The sequence below is a fragment of the Coturnix japonica genome, chromosome 4 (genome assembly GCF_054131305.1).
Source record: "Coturnix japonica strain WE chromosome 4, WE-NBRP24, whole genome shotgun sequence".
In the NCBI taxonomy this organism is placed as follows: Eukaryota; Metazoa; Chordata; class Aves; order Galliformes; family Phasianidae; genus Coturnix; species Coturnix japonica.
In genome coordinates this window covers 62,329,284-62,345,792 of record NC_140666.1, presented here as the reverse complement: position 1 = coordinate 62,345,792, position 16,509 = coordinate 62,329,284, and the positions used below count along the sequence as shown (strand labels likewise).

At 41.3% G+C, this 16,509-nt stretch overlaps 1 protein-coding gene across 2 annotated transcripts in view; it reads left to right on the top strand.

Annotated features, from left to right (window-relative positions):
* Window positions 1-2,311: 2,311 nt before the first annotated feature.
* The window catches only part of TSPAN5 (tetraspanin 5), a 76,199-nt gene continuing 62,001 nt past the window's right edge, over window positions 2,312-16,509 (top strand). For both annotated transcript variants that reach the window (XM_015862134.3, XM_085545277.1), the window contains exon 1: window positions 2,312-2,767. In XM_015862134.3, the coding sequence (XP_015717620.1) occupies window positions 2,687-2,767 (81 nt within the window). In that variant the 5' untranslated portion in view covers window positions 2,312-2,686. The remainder of the gene's footprint in view (window positions 2,768-16,509) is intronic.

The following is a 16,509-nucleotide window of genomic DNA, read 5'->3' as shown; positions in this document are numbered from 1 at the left end:
TACACGGAGGCTAAGTTTCAGACTGAAAAAGCAGCTCAATTCACTCCAGAAAGCCATTAACTAGTGCTACCCTTAATAACAATTACTTAATGCTTGTACTCATGAAAGAACTGAAAAGATTTGTTTTATTCTTATAGAAAACTGAAGCTGTGTTCACAACTGGGATAAGACACAGACATTCACTGAAGCCAACACAGCTTGTTTCAGCACCTGAGTCTGGTCCTGTGACATCCTTTTCTCAGAACTTTTAAGCCTAAAAACTCTTCCCTCTTTAGAAGTTGGACATGTGCTAAGCAGAAAACAAAGTATTCTTATGTTTGCAAGAGTACTAAATGAATAGAAATGGTATCACAAGCTGGGATGATAAACAGATTGAAAAATATTTTGATGTCGGTAATACCTCTAACTCCATAAATCTTGTTGCATTCCAGAAAGCACTATGGCTTCTTTGCAGAAGAAATATTGCTGCTGTATAAATTTCAACTAAAATGAGGTGTCCAGGAAATAACTAGACTTAGGGATACAGACATCAAACTTTTCTTAGACCACAACTCTTTATCTCCCTAAATGTGGCAAGAGGTGACATTAGTAATGTGATAACTCATGGAACTTCCATCTTCAATAGACTACTTAGCCATACCTCATCTCAGCTCACTCAGACTTAAATTTCTTCTACCCTGGAAAATGTCTGAAAATTCAGAGATCAACAAGCAGGGGCAGATGTGGAAACAGAAGTGCTGGATTTAATAAATGACCAAGCTGAGGAACTGGGATGAGAGCTCTTTACTTCAGGTAAGAATTTCAAAGTCTACAGTTATTATTATGTCAAACTTCTTGCACTTACCAGCACCAGTCTTGGTCAGCCTTTGGTCAGAAGTCTGTCGATATCTAAATCTTAGGGACAGGGGAACTGTATTTAATCATTCAGATGGGACCTTTTCTCCCATGTCAGAAATAAATCAAAACATTTAACAGTGTTGTGAAGCACTGGGCTTCTAGAAACATTAATTTGTCACTGAAATACTCTCCTTTAGTTCTCCTGTAACTAGGCAGATGAATTATAAAGCAAGAGAATTTGAATAACTGTCTCACCATATTGCAAGGAAAGGTAATATTATCTGCTCGCTTCTGCTGAGTATTGCCTCAGGCTTTTGTACCAAAACATCACACTAGAACTTGGTGTTGTCTAGTAACTAACAACGAATTTAAAGCATTGCCACAGTCAATCATGCTCAGTTTCCAGACATGGGTCACCAAAGCATGTAAAAAAAGGATCCACAAGCGATGACTCAAAGCCAAAGAATTGTGTTGTTTTTTTTAATACCTGTTTGTTTAGGACCAGATATAAAATGCATTTATAAAGCAGAGAGGCTGTTGCAGGTGCAGTGGACTCTGTTCCAGCTGGCACTCTGAAAGATCAATTACCTGTATCAAAGCTGTTCCGCTGCCTTTGCTCATTTCTGAGGCTGCACGGGAACACTACACACAGAGTGAATTAAAAAGACCAGGGCTCTGTGTTCAATACCCTCTTCATGTGTGCAGTTTAACCATTAATGCTACAAGCCCTAATTCTTCTTAATCTGATCAAATGGTGGGAAAACATGAAAAGCTTTTGAGTTTGGAATGACCTGGCAATGGCGATACTATTCTCAATTGAGAATGCAAATGAAGCCATGTAACACAGTGAGAAAGGTTGAGGGTTTTTGAAGCTGTTGATAGGAATGGATTGGTAGGCAAGCTATCAAAGACTCTTATTGAATATAGCGTAATAAACATTATTCTGCAATATTTTCCTGTAGCCTGTGAAGCATTACAATGCTAAAGGGTGCCAACATGTGGTGTTAGTAGGGTGTTGTGACAGTAATATCATCAGTGTTTGTACAGGTTGTCACCAATACTTGAGATGACTTGTAAAAACAGCGCTTTAGTAATAATACCCTGTTACCATTACTGCGCTGTATCACAGAATCACAGAATCACAGATTGACCCGGGTTGGAAGGGACCTCAAGGATCCTGTAGTTCCAACCCCCCTGCCTGGCAGGGCCACCATGTAGATGGAAACATGCTTTCATTGCTACAGAATCTATGTATTACTGATCACTTTTCTGCCTTCTTCCAGTGGATGGTCTTGCAAAAGGCACAGTGTTAACACCACTAACAGCATATACGGTTACATTCATGTTATGATTTTATTTATTTTTGCATTCATTTCCCCCTGTCAATCATCCCACGACCGCACGCCTGGTCCCGCCCCTGCTCCCCAAGCACGGCGGGGCGGGGCTCAAGCGGCGGCCCTGCCGCTGTGGGGGCGGGGGATGGAGCGTTGTGCAAGCGGGCGCTTGTGAGCCCCGCTCCTCCGCCTGGGCACCTTCCGCCGGTCCCTTCAACCCGCTGCGAGCAGCCGGGGCCTCCTCCATGCGGGAGCTGCTGGCCGGCCATCCCCGGCGCCCGGCGAGCCGGAGCCGAGCCGCTGCCGAGCCGCTTGTGCCGCATCTCCCCGCGGCGCGCTGAGCTCTGCCCGTCGCGCCGCCCCCTCCCTCAGTCCTTCCACCCCCCACTTCCCCGCTGCCCGTTTTATGTTTTTCTTTTTTTTCTATTTTTTTTTCTTTTTTTTTTTTTTCATCCTGTCACCTCTGGGGTTTTTTCATCCTGGCCGCGAGCAAAGTGTCTTGATGAACGCAGAGGATGTCCGGGAAGCACTATAAGGGGCCTGAAGTCAGTTGTTGCATCAAATATTTCATCTTCGGCTTCAATGTCATCTTCTGGGTGAGTAGGCGACGACCCCCGGCCTCGCACAGCGGCGTGTGGGGCTCCGGAGCAAGGATCGAGCGTGACAGTTGGACGCCAGGCGGCCGGGCTAAGGGGCAATGTGACCGGGCTAAGGGGCAATGTGGCCGGGGGGGGGGGGGGGGGGGGTGAGGCCCTAAGAGCCCCTTACAGCTAACGGCGTGTCCGTGGGTCGTGCCGTTGCTCGGCCCTGCGAACGGCTTTTGTTGTAGGTGCCGACGGGTTTTTGCTTAACCCCCCCCCTTTTATTTCTCTTCCTCCCCCCAGCCCCCAACTGCTTTGTGGTGGGGGAGCAGCCAGGCACGCAGGCCTGGGGAAGGGATGGATCCTTCCGTTCGTGTGGATATTTGTGCTAAAATGTATATACACACAATGTAAGAAATCAAAGCTCAAGTTCTGCGAGCGGTGCCGTTGCGGGAATGGTTACACAATGCCGAGCTGTGCGTGGAGCGGCGTTATTCTGCTCTGCCATCAGCACGGAGCGGTACCGGGGGGAGGCAGCGGCTCAGCCACCCGTTCCCGGTGGGCACCGCACACCACAGGCCGTGCTGCCCCGTTCCAGCACCGGGCATGGAGCAGGCAGAGCCCTATGGAGGGATGTAACGTGCATAAGTTGGCGTTTCTAGCATCTTCTCGGTGTGTTGGGTTTGAAGGAGAAGTAGTTTATTTTGGGTGTGAATTCCAGATTTTGGAACCGCAGGGTGAAGGTGTGAACGATTGATCTCGTGTATATATGGACGGTGTGTTCTTAGTGCTGTGTAGAACATGAAAGTTGGGTGAGGGCTCTTAGGTGTTCAATGCTCTCTTTTTGTGAGGCATTCTGTTTAGCAGTAGCAAATGGGCCTGAAGTCCAGCAGGGTGAATGCCTTTCTAAGGGAACCTGAAAGCATGTTGGGTACATACTTGGTATATTGGCTTCTTTGGACTATAAAGGTGGTTTGGGTCAATTAAAAAAACAAACAAAACCCCACCATTTTTTTAATGAATGTAAGTGATGAAGAATGAAGGAGAGAAGCCTCGCCAATTATGAGCTTGCAACTGTCACCTCAGTGTTTATCTGGCTAATTAGAACTTGTAGTTTACCTCATGTCTGTGTGCTTGGGAGGTAAAGATGCCTGGAGTGGATGATTTGGAGGGACAGGATTTTTAATCAGTGATACTTTTACAATGAATGATCTTTCCTTAATCAAGGAGGTATGTTGCTAGAATGAAGTTGCATACCTTTATGTCAAAGTTTGCTTTGCCCATGAAGGAGACCTGTGGTGATGAGTTGTTGCAGATGAGTATCCTGACCCTATGGTAGCTGCTGTGTTTTTATGGTCTGCTCAGGTTTAATGGTTGTGTTTGCTGTGGCTCTCTTCCCTCACCTGTCTTTTCATTTTGATCCCCATGGGCACACACTGCTGAGCACACATATGTTTTTCAGTAGGGAGCAGGGCAGCGTGAGGAACTCTTGTGTGACGTGTCCTTGTACCAAAGAAGGAAGATTATGGTGAAACACGCATATGTGTTATCTTGCTCCTCCAGGCACATATGGACATAGATACCCTATAACTTTGTTCTCTTCATTCTCTGAAGGCTCATTTGCAGGTGGTGGAAATACGGAAGCGATATCTTCTTGATACTTAGTGGCTGTTTGTTTTCTTATTCCTGTTCTATTGAGGCTGGCACATGCAGCTTTTGCATGGCATAGTGGAATGGGTTAAATGAGTTCTTGTTGAGCCACCTGGCTTTGTACTGCCAGAGTGGTAATCTGATGAGCTGAGTGTATCACCTGCTGTGCTGTTTGCTTGCTTACAGGTTACCTGTTTTGCAAAATGCAAGTAGTCTGGTGTCCTTGGCTAAATATCATGAGATCCACCCTCAAAAAGCACTTTATATGACTTCAGTCATTTCTTCTGTTATCTTTTCATGAGGAAGCCTCCATTTGTTATCGTGGTGGGAAGTGAGACAGTGACTCTTGCAGGGTATATTTTAAAGTTTTTATGGACTTAATAGCAAATTGTTTAATATCATGAAATTGGGCCAGAAAAGCTGTGAAGAAAAATAGTGGGCTTGGTTGGATGTTCACAGAAAGTGAGAGTCAAACTTTGCCACTAATGTAGTCCTTATAAATAGATTGAAATGATAATGCGGTCATTGTATCATCCCAGTGCTGCTCTCCTGGGGTCTTGTAGACATTTAGATATGTGGAACACCTTTGTTAAAACTTCAGAAGCTTTCTTATGTGCTGATTTTAACAGAACCTTTCAAAATTTTAATGAAAACAAATGGAAAAAATACCCTCTATTATGTGTCATAAAACAATGGTCTAAAAATAAAGAGAACTGAGTTGGGAGAGTAATGGGCTTGACAAGAAAATTATCAGTGCCTCGAATAAAGAAATGGTGTAGATCTGCTGAAATCTTGTGGGGAATAATTGCATACACTACTTAAAGGGAAGGTATTACAAAAATACAGAAATTAAGGGCCTTATATGCTGTACGATACAGGCAAAATAAATATCAGATCTTTTTATCTGTTGTTTTTATTTTGTTCTAGTATGTTATTTCTTTCCTTTAAAAAGATAAAGAGAAGCCACAGCTGATCTGTTGGAATAATTAGTGTGGAAAGTTGCACTCTAGTGCTGTCTGTGGTTGTGACTAAAGGAAAGGTGACACGATGCTCTTATGGAGATGGTCGTGCTCCACCCCAGGCAACGTGCCCTTGTCTCTGCATCTCATCATGTTTTAGAAGAGAACTATATCCTCCAAGACTGTGCTAACTCATGTTCTAGGTATACTTGCCACTTTCATTTCTTCTTTTTGGCACCCACTGCTAGGAAGCAGGTAAATATACCGGCAGTGCTTGTTGGGAGTGCTTTGAGGTTGCAGTGATCTGTGGAAGTGCCTGCTTGGCATCTGCCAATGTAATATTGAGGAACCGAGACCAAATAGGCACAAATATACCATGATGAAAAAGTAGAATGTGTTTTGCTTTCTCTTCTGCTGCTCAGCTGCCATTCTGCTGACTGTTCATTAGGGCACACTCCTGTGCTTTAACTTGCCCAGCATAATGTCTATGTGAAAGCACCACATGATGTTTGCTGCTTTTCTAGGCTGGTAGAATAGTCAGTGCTTTTCTGTGAGCCTTTATGTCTTTATCAATTGAATTGTAATGTGTTCTGGGCTAGATAAGACCTGAATGCATAGTGCAAGTTAAAAGAAAGCAATTTTATTGTTTACTTGCATTCTTTCCCTACATATTTCCCCTCACCCCATGTAGTCTTCCATGTAGAATGATGCTAAAGGTGTAATGCAAAAAATAAAAGTAGGTCGCCTCACTTCTGGAAAGGCAAGAACCATTTCCCCTTCTTACCTTTCTACTTCTGCAAGACAGTTTTAAACCGACTTTCAGTTCCAAGAGGTTCTTTAAATTCCTTTCTGTGCTTTACTGTGCTTGGTGGGATCGATGAATATACACTTTCATTTAAATTGGAATTTCCATGTCAGCTGGGAGTCGCTGACCCTAAATTAATAGGGACAATGTATAGAAAACATTGTCTCCTTAGACTGCAACCTTCACTTTATCTGGTGATTCACTTTAAGTCATGTGATATGCTGCCATTATGATACATCAGAATATTGCAAGTCATGATTTGTATTTCACTTTGCTTGACGTGTTGGTTTTAAGGATAACTGTATGAGGGTCTAAATAGTCTTCTGAATTACCAGCAGACAGCAGAAAGAAAACTGAATGAAGTTATGTAAGCGTGTTGTGGGAAAAGTGTTGGAAAAGTGTGCTGACCTTTGAGGGACAAGAAATAGACTGTTTATTGAATTCTGAACGTCATTGGGAGTTTGTTTTCAAAGGGGCAGAAGATCATTTTCTCATGCCAGTGACTTTTCAGACATCTACGAAGGAAGGTTTTGTTATGTACTTTTGCCTTGCCATGTTGGTTTTGGAAAAAATGTAATCTACATAAGGCTTGTTCCATCCGGCCTTCAAATGCATTCTGTAACACTTGATCTTTAGATATTTGCATAGAGGAGATGCTCTTTCAGTGGAAGTGAATGACATTCTGATCACTTCTCCCTTACTCCTCTCCCCCCCGTCCCTCCTTTTTTATAACAAAATTACAATTATTTTTGTTATTTTAACACTTAATATCACCAATAACTTGGAGAGCATTTATTCCATAAATGGTCCTGCCAGAAACAGACCGGTTCTTGTCTGGTGAAAATGTATAACTGTTTTGTAACATTGAAGGGTAGTCATGTACGTTGTACGTATTGATAAAATAGATGCATTGTTGTGAATCTGGGAGCTCAGAATTCCTCAGTGTGTCTTAGAACAGGCACAGCCACAGTCCTTTAAATGCATACAGAAGTATGTGGCCTCTGCCTTCCATAGTAACTTTGTAGCAGGCTATATCATTGGTTATTGGAACGGGTGACACGAGGAACATGGATGAAGCTGTCTCCTTCCTCAGTATTTGTGTTGCCCAAACTAGTTGTTTGTAAATATGTTATTGTTTGAAGCTCTTTTATGTTTGGGGTTTGCAGAAGGCTGAATAAGCCTAAGGACACAAGACTAAGAACTAGGGAAAAAGCACTGATTGTGGTTAATTGTGTAACTTACTGTGTTAGATTTCAACATACTTAACAGTATTGGAACTAATAAATGCAGCTTACATCATTCTGCTGTAGAGATGGGTTCTCAAGTGAGACCTTCTCACTCCTTACAGCTACCTGAAAGGAAGCTGTGGTGAGGTGATGGTTGGCCTCTTCTCCCATGTGACTAGCCATAGGACCACAGGGAATGGCCTCAAGTGGCTCCAGGGGAAGTTCACATTGGAAATTAGGAAGAAAATCTTTTCTGAAAGAGTGTTCAGGTGCTGGAATGGGCTGCTCAGGGAGTTGGTGGAGTCACTGTCCCTGGAGATGTTCGAGAAACAGCTATATGTGATACTAAGGGACATGGTGTAGTAGGAAATGTTGGTGATAGGTGGATGGTTGGACTGGATGATCTTGGAGGTCTTTTCCAACCTCGGTGATTCTATGATTCAGTGAAAGTAAACATACCACTGTAATTCACTAAGAAAACCTCTTTGTGATAGGCTCTTCAATAATGTATTTATCATGTATGTGCATACTCAACTACTCCACATGATACAAAGGCACACAGGGAATGTGTGCCTGTATGTACTCTGTTTTTAAACACTCTTGCATTTAATTCCTTAGGTGACAATAATCCTGAAGTACTTGTGTACTTTTTAGCTAAATTTGATTTATTATTTGCTTCTTAAACTTCATAAGATGCAGTAGGTAGTAATTGGTAGGGGCTAAGACACCTAATTTACAATTAGTGAAATACTTCCAGGATACTTTCCTTGAAGTTCCTTTGCTACAAACAGACTTGTTGTAGATAGAGCATCAAAGAATGTTTTTGACACCAGGGTCACTGCAGTCTAGGAATTCAGAGCATCATTAAATGCTCACCATAGGTAGGTACCTCAGCAGTTTCTTCTCCTATGGACCAAGGGCAGAAATCAGTGAGGATCTGCATTTAGAATATTGTTTTGCTTCCAGTTAGAGTAAGGGGTGGAAGAATCTTTTTGACCCAAAGCAACGTGATATAATTCCATCAGGCAGGGAATTTCAGTCTTAAAGTGTAATGCTACCAGGTAAGTTCAGCCTTATACTTTGTGTTGCCCAAAATATGCAGCAGATTTCTCAAATACGTGGCTAGCAGCCTGTCAGCAGGGCTCTAATTGTTTTATTGATGTAGGCAGGAGCGAAGAGCTGAGCAACTCAGGAGTTAACCCAGCTATGTTAGTAGTGACCCAGAAGCGACTGTCACCATTAACCATAGAGGTGCATTCCAGTAAAGGAAATTGGTTTAAATACATGACTACATGATTAGGATTTTGCAGCGGCTTTGTACTGTCACACTGCTTTCTGTTGTTGTTTTGTTTGTTTGTTTTTCATATTAAAATGTAGAAGTTGTGTGGGATTTTATTTTGTTTTGTTTTTCCTGCTGTATTGAATTGCATCCTAGTGTACTTTTACAGTGTGAGATCCAGGAAAACATAGGTTTTTCTTTACTGTTTTGAGGCCTAATTTATTTTCCATTGTACTATTGTATGAGTTTGGAAAATGTCCCATTTCTTGTGAGTCTGCTGCTGCTCCTGACAAAAAATTGTTCCCTGTTGGCTCCTTGTGGATTTCCATTGATTTCAACGGGACTGTGCACAAGCAGAAGAGTGGTCTGGGGCGACTGTCACTGTTGTCTCAGTGCCCCATGTGCGTCTGCTTCTGTAACAGAGATCTACAGCCATTCACCTCCCCCTTTATGCTCACATTTAAAGATGTTGCTGACACGCTGGGGTTTGCAGTCAGAGGAGCTTGATTTGGTATCAAACTCTGACTCAGTGTGATCTCATATAACCTCCAGATGGCCTGACTTGTGGAGACGCTCAGAACAGTCAGATCCCACTCCTTCAGCTGTAGAAAACAAATGAGGCAAATGGCAGTAGCAGTATTTATCTTAATACACATCAATCTCCACCTTCAGCTAATGTTTCAGCTTTCCAGTTGCTTTCCTCTGGACAGCATTTAGAATAAGCATTTCAGCACACACAGAGGATCTTATGAATGAACTGTCAATTTCCCACAGAACTAGGGAAAAATCAATATGCCTCTTCCCAGCCTTGAAAGTCCCTAGTGAAGGCTCCATTACATCAAATAATATTGAAAATCTTTTCAAGCGAAGTTCCTGATGTGCGGTGATAGAGGACTTTTAGTCTTCTTTTTGCAGCAAGGCAAATACATGTTAAGAAAACTGCCTATTCTGTACCTGTTACTGTCTGGTTTTCTCAACAGCGCTACTGCTTGCACAAAAATCAAAGGGCTGTAGCAGCTTCTCCCTAATATGATTTTTTTCCTCCTTAAGAGGCAAGAAAAACTGCGCCTAGAAGTGTCTAGTGCATTGTGTATTGTTTTCTAAGAAAGGAGTAAAGGGGAACTAGATTCCTTCAGATATATGACATATTTTGGGTTTGTAGAGGCTTCTGTTTTGCTGACTATAATGTTAAGGAGTTAAAACCTTTTGTTTATCTACTATCATATGCTTGTGCTGTTGTTACAGGGTAATGAATGTGGTATAAATGAAATTGCGGGGCTGCTTGCAGTAATTCAGCCTACTGGGTGTTTCCTGGCATTAGTGGCTTATCCTTAATGAGAGTCCAGCTTAATTTAGTTTGGTTTAGGCAAAAATCTTCTGTGATGCAGAATGTTCTTTTGCATCAGGACTCTATCTATTCCAAGAGGGCAGATTCTCTCAACCAAGCTTTGGTGTCCTAAGCAAAGATCCAGCAGTACTGTGAGAGGTGGCACTCCTAGTAGGTCTCCCAGAGCCCGCAGCACAGGTTCTCCCTGTTGGATGCCTTTGCTTTGTGCACGTATGCATAACGAGTGCATTTATCTTTCTGAGAGCAGGTTCTCTGTAATTTCCTCCCACTGAATTGCATGTCTTCTGCAGTGTTTTGTTTTCCTGCCTGTAATGTGAACTCAGTGTGAACTTAAATGCAAGTGTACAACTTCATCACATACTTCTCTGAGTTCTTTTCCTTCCTGTAAATGCTCTTCCAAACACTGCCACTCTGTAATAAGGTACTACGTTAAAGCAGTGTCCTGGAAGGGGTGGCAAATGATTTGCCCTCCGAAGAGCAGGAAATGTTACATTATAACATATTATACATGTTATATTGTATACCTCTTCTCACTGTTGCATTCCCCTTTCTGTCTGCACCTGTTCTTCTTTCTCCTGGAACCCAAATGTCAGCTGGGTTTCATGCTCTTGTTTAGCCCACAGGAGCTCCTATATGATCAACACAGTGCTCTGAGAGGCCTTTGTATAGGTGCTGCTTGCTGACTCTTACTTGATCCATCCAGAAGTCAGCAGGAAAGTGTCCGGTAGTTAACAAATAGTGCTAGCTTTTTTGGTATCCTTTTATAAGACAGTCTTTCTTACTTGGCAAACAGATTGTTTTATGTTATAATAAATCATTGCCTTTTCACATTTCCATGTGATACCTGAGCATCTCTTTCTGAAACAGGAAGCCTCAGTGTTGGTGCAAGACCTCCCAGATAGTGCCTCGTGGGTAATGTTTCCTTGGTTGATGTGTCAATCCACAAGCCTGATGAATATCAAAGCAGTATCCACTGCTCTGTCTCTGATGTAAATAATTTCACATTTTAGCTTCATGAATAATTGCTGTAGGTGTGAGCCAGGTAGAATCAGGTGACATGGAATGGATGGGGCACATGGAAAGGCTCTGAAGCTCAGAGTCACAGTGACATTGCTTGTTCAGTAAAGGACAGAAATTCAAAAAGGCTGTTTGCTGCTCATACACCCCTTAGATGCATCCTAAGTAAGTCCAAAGTGCTTTGAGAATTGGTGTAGATACTTTTTTGTACCTACATAGAGCTGTCAGCTTCAGTGAGATCTGCTATTTATTTAGATCTTAGTGTAGAAGGGTCAGATTTTCATTTTCTCTAAAAGGCCACCTTGTACCAATCTGCCAGCGTGCCCTGTTCTTAAAACGCCTACAGACTACATTTATAGAGTGTGGTAGAGCAATGTTGCAGTTGTGGTGTCAGATTTTGGTGTGAGTACATTTAGACTCCCAGGTTAGGGAGTTCTAAGGTGTTTATAGGCTGAGAGGCTGGACTTTGTCTCCACTGTGGGGTGGAATTGGACTTCTGTATGAGTGGTGGGGAGAAAAGAGACTTGTAACATTTCACAGGATGAACAGAAGTGCAGAGCTCTCCATGTCATAATGATAACGCAGGAGGTATTTAACTTTGAGAATGTAATCTTTTAGAAGTTGTAAGGTAGTCAAATTCTGCCTGAATGAAACCTATTATTCCACCTCCATGCTGCCTTCAGGGCAGATGTTTTTCTGCATTTACTGGTATCATAGTGCCACTTAGGGAGCTCTCTCTCATTATTTCACTCGGTTTTGCTAATAGGACTTTATCCTAGTTTAAAAATTCTCTATCTTGAAACAAAACAAAACAACCAAATACAGAAAGACAAACCAAAATAAATATGTACACAAAGATACAGCAGAATTCACAGCAAACAAACAGTGGATCAATTACTAAGTGCCTTCCCTTTCCCTCATCCACTTCCTGATGTAGTATTAATTTTGAATGAGCCTCCTGCGTAGCTTGCTTTCATCCACTTAGGGCGTAGAACACAAAGGCTTTCAGCACTGTAAATACTTGGGGCCTTGTCCTTTGCATAAGAGCAGTTCCTGTGGACTTCAATAGGAATCGCTTGGTGGCAGCTGCATAATTAGACCTTTGGTTTTCAAGCAGTCGATTGAAAGAGGAAATATTAAAGAAGGAGGTGGAAGGAAAACTGCAAGAGGTCCTCTAAAGAAAACATGGAAAAAAACTTTGGAAAGAGCTGAAGCCCTTACTTTACTCTGCCTAAATAGTGAAGATCTTATTCCTATATATAGGAATAAATATATTACCTAAATAGGTAATAAGCTAGTTTAACCAAAAAACTTGGTCATGAACAGGGGAGACTGACAGGCACTTCTGCTGGTTTATGTCTTGGAGTAAGTATCTGTCTGACCATCCTGATCCTTTAAATGATAACTTCTGCTTGATAACAAGAGCTACATGTGAACCTAATACCTGTAGTGCTGGATAGGTTATGTGTTTGCATGAAATAGCTTTACACACTCTGAGCTATTGCTTAACACTGTTTTCTGCAGGCTATATTCCTTCCCACTGCTCTGGACTGCAAGTTGGCCGTGACTGTTGTTTTTTTCAGTGATTTCCAGCACAGTATTGACCACTGAATCGGGCTTTTGCCAGACATGTTTGTAATAGCAGCAGCTTCATGGTAAATCCTTGTCCAATGGAGCTACTAATGCCCATCTGTTAAGTACCACTACTTATGTGGTCTACCATTAGCCGTGTAAGAAATCACCACGTTTTATTAATGGCTTCTGAACTTTAACAACATCTTAGGCTAAAGATAATGGATTCTGCATGAAATATGTTCCATTGCTGCTAATGGTGTCTGAGTAAGCTAATGTGGCAAATAAAAGAATTCTTGTAAACAAAGCATAAAAGTCGCTATGTATATAAATCTAAACTGAAAACCAGTTTATAGTCAAATGGAAGCTGAACTTCTCAGAGCAGCTTTGGTTATATTTATGTGATTGATAGAGAAAATGAAAAAACAGTCTGTCTAAAAGCAGAACCTGATGAATACTGCATTTGACTTCTACTACTGGATTGACCTGTAGTTTATGGTAACACAGTATGTGTAGATAGTAATAGTGTTTACTAATAGCAATAGAATCACAGAATTACAGAATTACCAAGGTTGGAAAAGACCTAGAAGATCGTCCAGTCCAACCATCACCAATACTTCCCAGTTAAATCATATCCCTCAACACAACATCCAAACATTTCTTGAACACTCCCATGGTCGGGGAATAGTTGCAATAGTTGCAATACTACTAAAAACAAACAAAACAAATCAAAAACCCAAACGCAAAGCAACAACAGAACAGGAAAACCAGCCTTTCTTTTTGCCTTTAAGGAAAGATTTAAAGAAGTATAAATCAGACTCTTATTGATAGTGTGTATATATACATATATATAAAACAAAACACAGAACAGAGGCAAGATTAACGCTCCCTCCTTTTAATAAACTGGTAATACCACCAAGAGAGATCAAGAAATTATTTGAACTGCTGCACTGAATCCTTAATCAGTTGCTGTCAGGCATCTTCAAACGTACCATTAACCTGCAGATCCAAAAATTGGTTCAAGGTTTTGGAGAGGTGCTGAGCTTTGCCTTTTCATTAAGTTCGGTGCAAGGGAGCTTCCTAAGGGAAAGAATCCCGCTTTTCTCTCTAGAGCGCAAAGAAGCATTATCTCAGTGCACCATCAACTCAATAAAACAAGCTGAAGACTAGTTTTAATAGTAAGGAATTGATAAACTGTTTCTGCGAAGATCAGTTTTATGGTCTTGATTCTGTTAATTTTGTGTGTTGACAAATTAAAGAGGTATGTATCTATATATCTAGGTATTCAAATATTTATGGACTGTGTTCTGAATGATAAGAAAGATGTAACGAAAAGACAACTTTAGGAATATTTTTCATTCGAAGCTCTGTCCAATGCAAAGGCAATTTGGAGGTCTTACATTTTAGTCAAAAAAGGGCAGCTAGGACAGTGTATCTGCCAGCAAAAACAAGCAGTTTGTATTCAGTGTACAATGCAGCTTCATAAAGCAGCTGGGGGGCTAGTGAAGGGTGAGATGGGAGAAAACGCACCCATCAGAGTGAGGAATGGGACCTCTGGGAGTTGCTGAGCCATTTTGCTGCTGAATCCACCAACTGGTTTAACTGCCTTGCATAAAAGCTTTGTGGCTTTGTGTGAGTACCGTTTGTGTCCAACATTGACCCTGCATTGAATATTTGACATAATTGGTAATTTCTATGGACAGACCCACATCTAAAAAAGCAATGAACCATCATAGAACTGCAGAACAGTTTGTGTCGGGAAAGTCCTTAAAAATCATGTGGTTCCAAACCCCCTGTCATGGGCAGGGTTGTTACCCACTACATCAGGCTTCCCAAAGCCCCACCAGCCTGGCCTTGAATGCCTTCAGACATGGGTTATCCACAGCTTCTCTGTCTCACCGCTCATGAAGGGAAGAATTTCTTCCTCATGTCTAATCTAAATCTACCCTCTTTTACTTTAAAAGTACCAGTCCTTGTCTTATCACCACACTCCCTTATAAACAATGTGTTTTCCCTTGAAAATATCTCTCCTTAATTAGCTTTTAAGTCTGTGGGTGTGTTGTCTGCCTCTGTTGTTCTCAAGATCTTTAACTCTAAATCTGAACGTATCAGTAATACCTTAGACCAATCTCAGACTGAGTTAGGAAAGCCTCAGTGGTGAAAGGTATGTTGAAATCTGAAGGGCGGCAGTTTCTACAAGAAGATATTGATCTGGAAACAAAATTATCGATACAGTTAAGGATGTCTGGTATAACACACTGTGAATGTGCCTGGAATGGTATTTGCAGTGTGCTTCACTGGAGACTGATGAAGTTCCACTCTTTTGTTTCTTGTGCTCTGGGGTGAATGTGCAAGTCTCTAAATACAGATTCTTCTTTCTGGCTTAGCCTGAGATCATGCCAGCTGTTCAGACTTCACGGTTGGTCTCTGTAAACTGTTATGAGATTTCAAAATGAATTCTCAGTGTTCAGAGCGAGAGCAGGGTGGGGTTGTGAAAGTGTTGTTTGTGAACTATTCAGAACAGTTTATTATTGTTGGTAAAGAAACCAGGAGCAAAAGAAGTAACAGCTGAAGTTTCAAAGTGAGTATTGGGTGTCAGTTTGTGTGCTTATTTAAGATGGCTTTGACATTGTCAAAATTATGCTACTTTACTAAGAATATATAAAGTAGTGACACATTCATTTAAATTCAGGTATAGCTATAATTACTGATCAATGTTTTGCCTTCAAGAAGAGGAAAAATCTTGAACTTTGATGACTATTTGTATTTGGAGTTGCTAGGTTGATTTTAATTTGTGAATTTTTTTCTAGTTGCCCCTTTAAATCTCTAAGTTTATGAAATATTTGACATCCAGTTTTTAGTTGTACTCTTTGGGGCATTAGTTGTACTCTTGAGGGACATGGTTTAGTGGGAGCTATTAGTAACAGGTGAACGGTTGGACTGGATGATCTTTTAGGTAATTTCCAACCTTGGTGATTCTGTGATTCTTTCTCTGTTGCACTTGGGTTACTTTAGGGAGAGTTGGAGTACCAACAAGCATGCAATAGAGCATTCTGAGGATTATAGTCTATTAACTTTGATGAATGTATCAACCTACCCTTTTTGAAACTGCAGTGAAAGTCTTGCATCTGAAAAATGTGACTTGAAACACCTTTTCTCTCAGCCCTGACTTTTCCATACAATACCACTGAGAAAAAAATTTTGGATGCTTTCCTTTTCAGTAGTTCAGATGGTTGAATTATGAATGTTGGAGGCGTATAAAGCCAAGTAAGTATGCCAGTCCAAGGAAACTGCAGCTGGATGTCACAGCTGAAAAAGCTTGCTGCTGTTCAAAGTCCGCAGATGGTGACCTAGTTGGATCTTTACACAGCTCCTCCAGTTGTTATGAATTAACCATTTTCAGCCCAGGATATATTTAACAGCAATATATGTAGTACCTGCTCTTATGCCTTGGTAATAAATAGTTTTTCTGTTGGTAGTTTTTAATGTAGATTTGTAGTTACCAACACTTCTGTCTTTTTTCATCCACCTGTTGCCTTGCCTGCCAGAGGGAAGAAACACTCAAGCCTACACCACCACAATTACTTTATTCTGTCACTGGTTTTGGTGGGTACTAACTTAATAATAAAATTGTATGGTGAAAGATGAGAACTTTGTGACTGACAAATGAATCTGAAGGATACTCTTAGGCGGGCACCAGATTATTCACTTCTTTCATAATTATTTTGAAGTCTTTATTATTAGTATCTGAAAGCTCAGCCATATCATCTATCCAGTGCTTTGGAAGGAAAACTAATACGTAGTTGGCAGTCAGTTTAGTTAAGCACTTTGGCTGATTCACAGATTTGTAAGCATCTGTGTTGCAGTCTTATTTAGGTAGTACAAATGTCCTTTATACTGC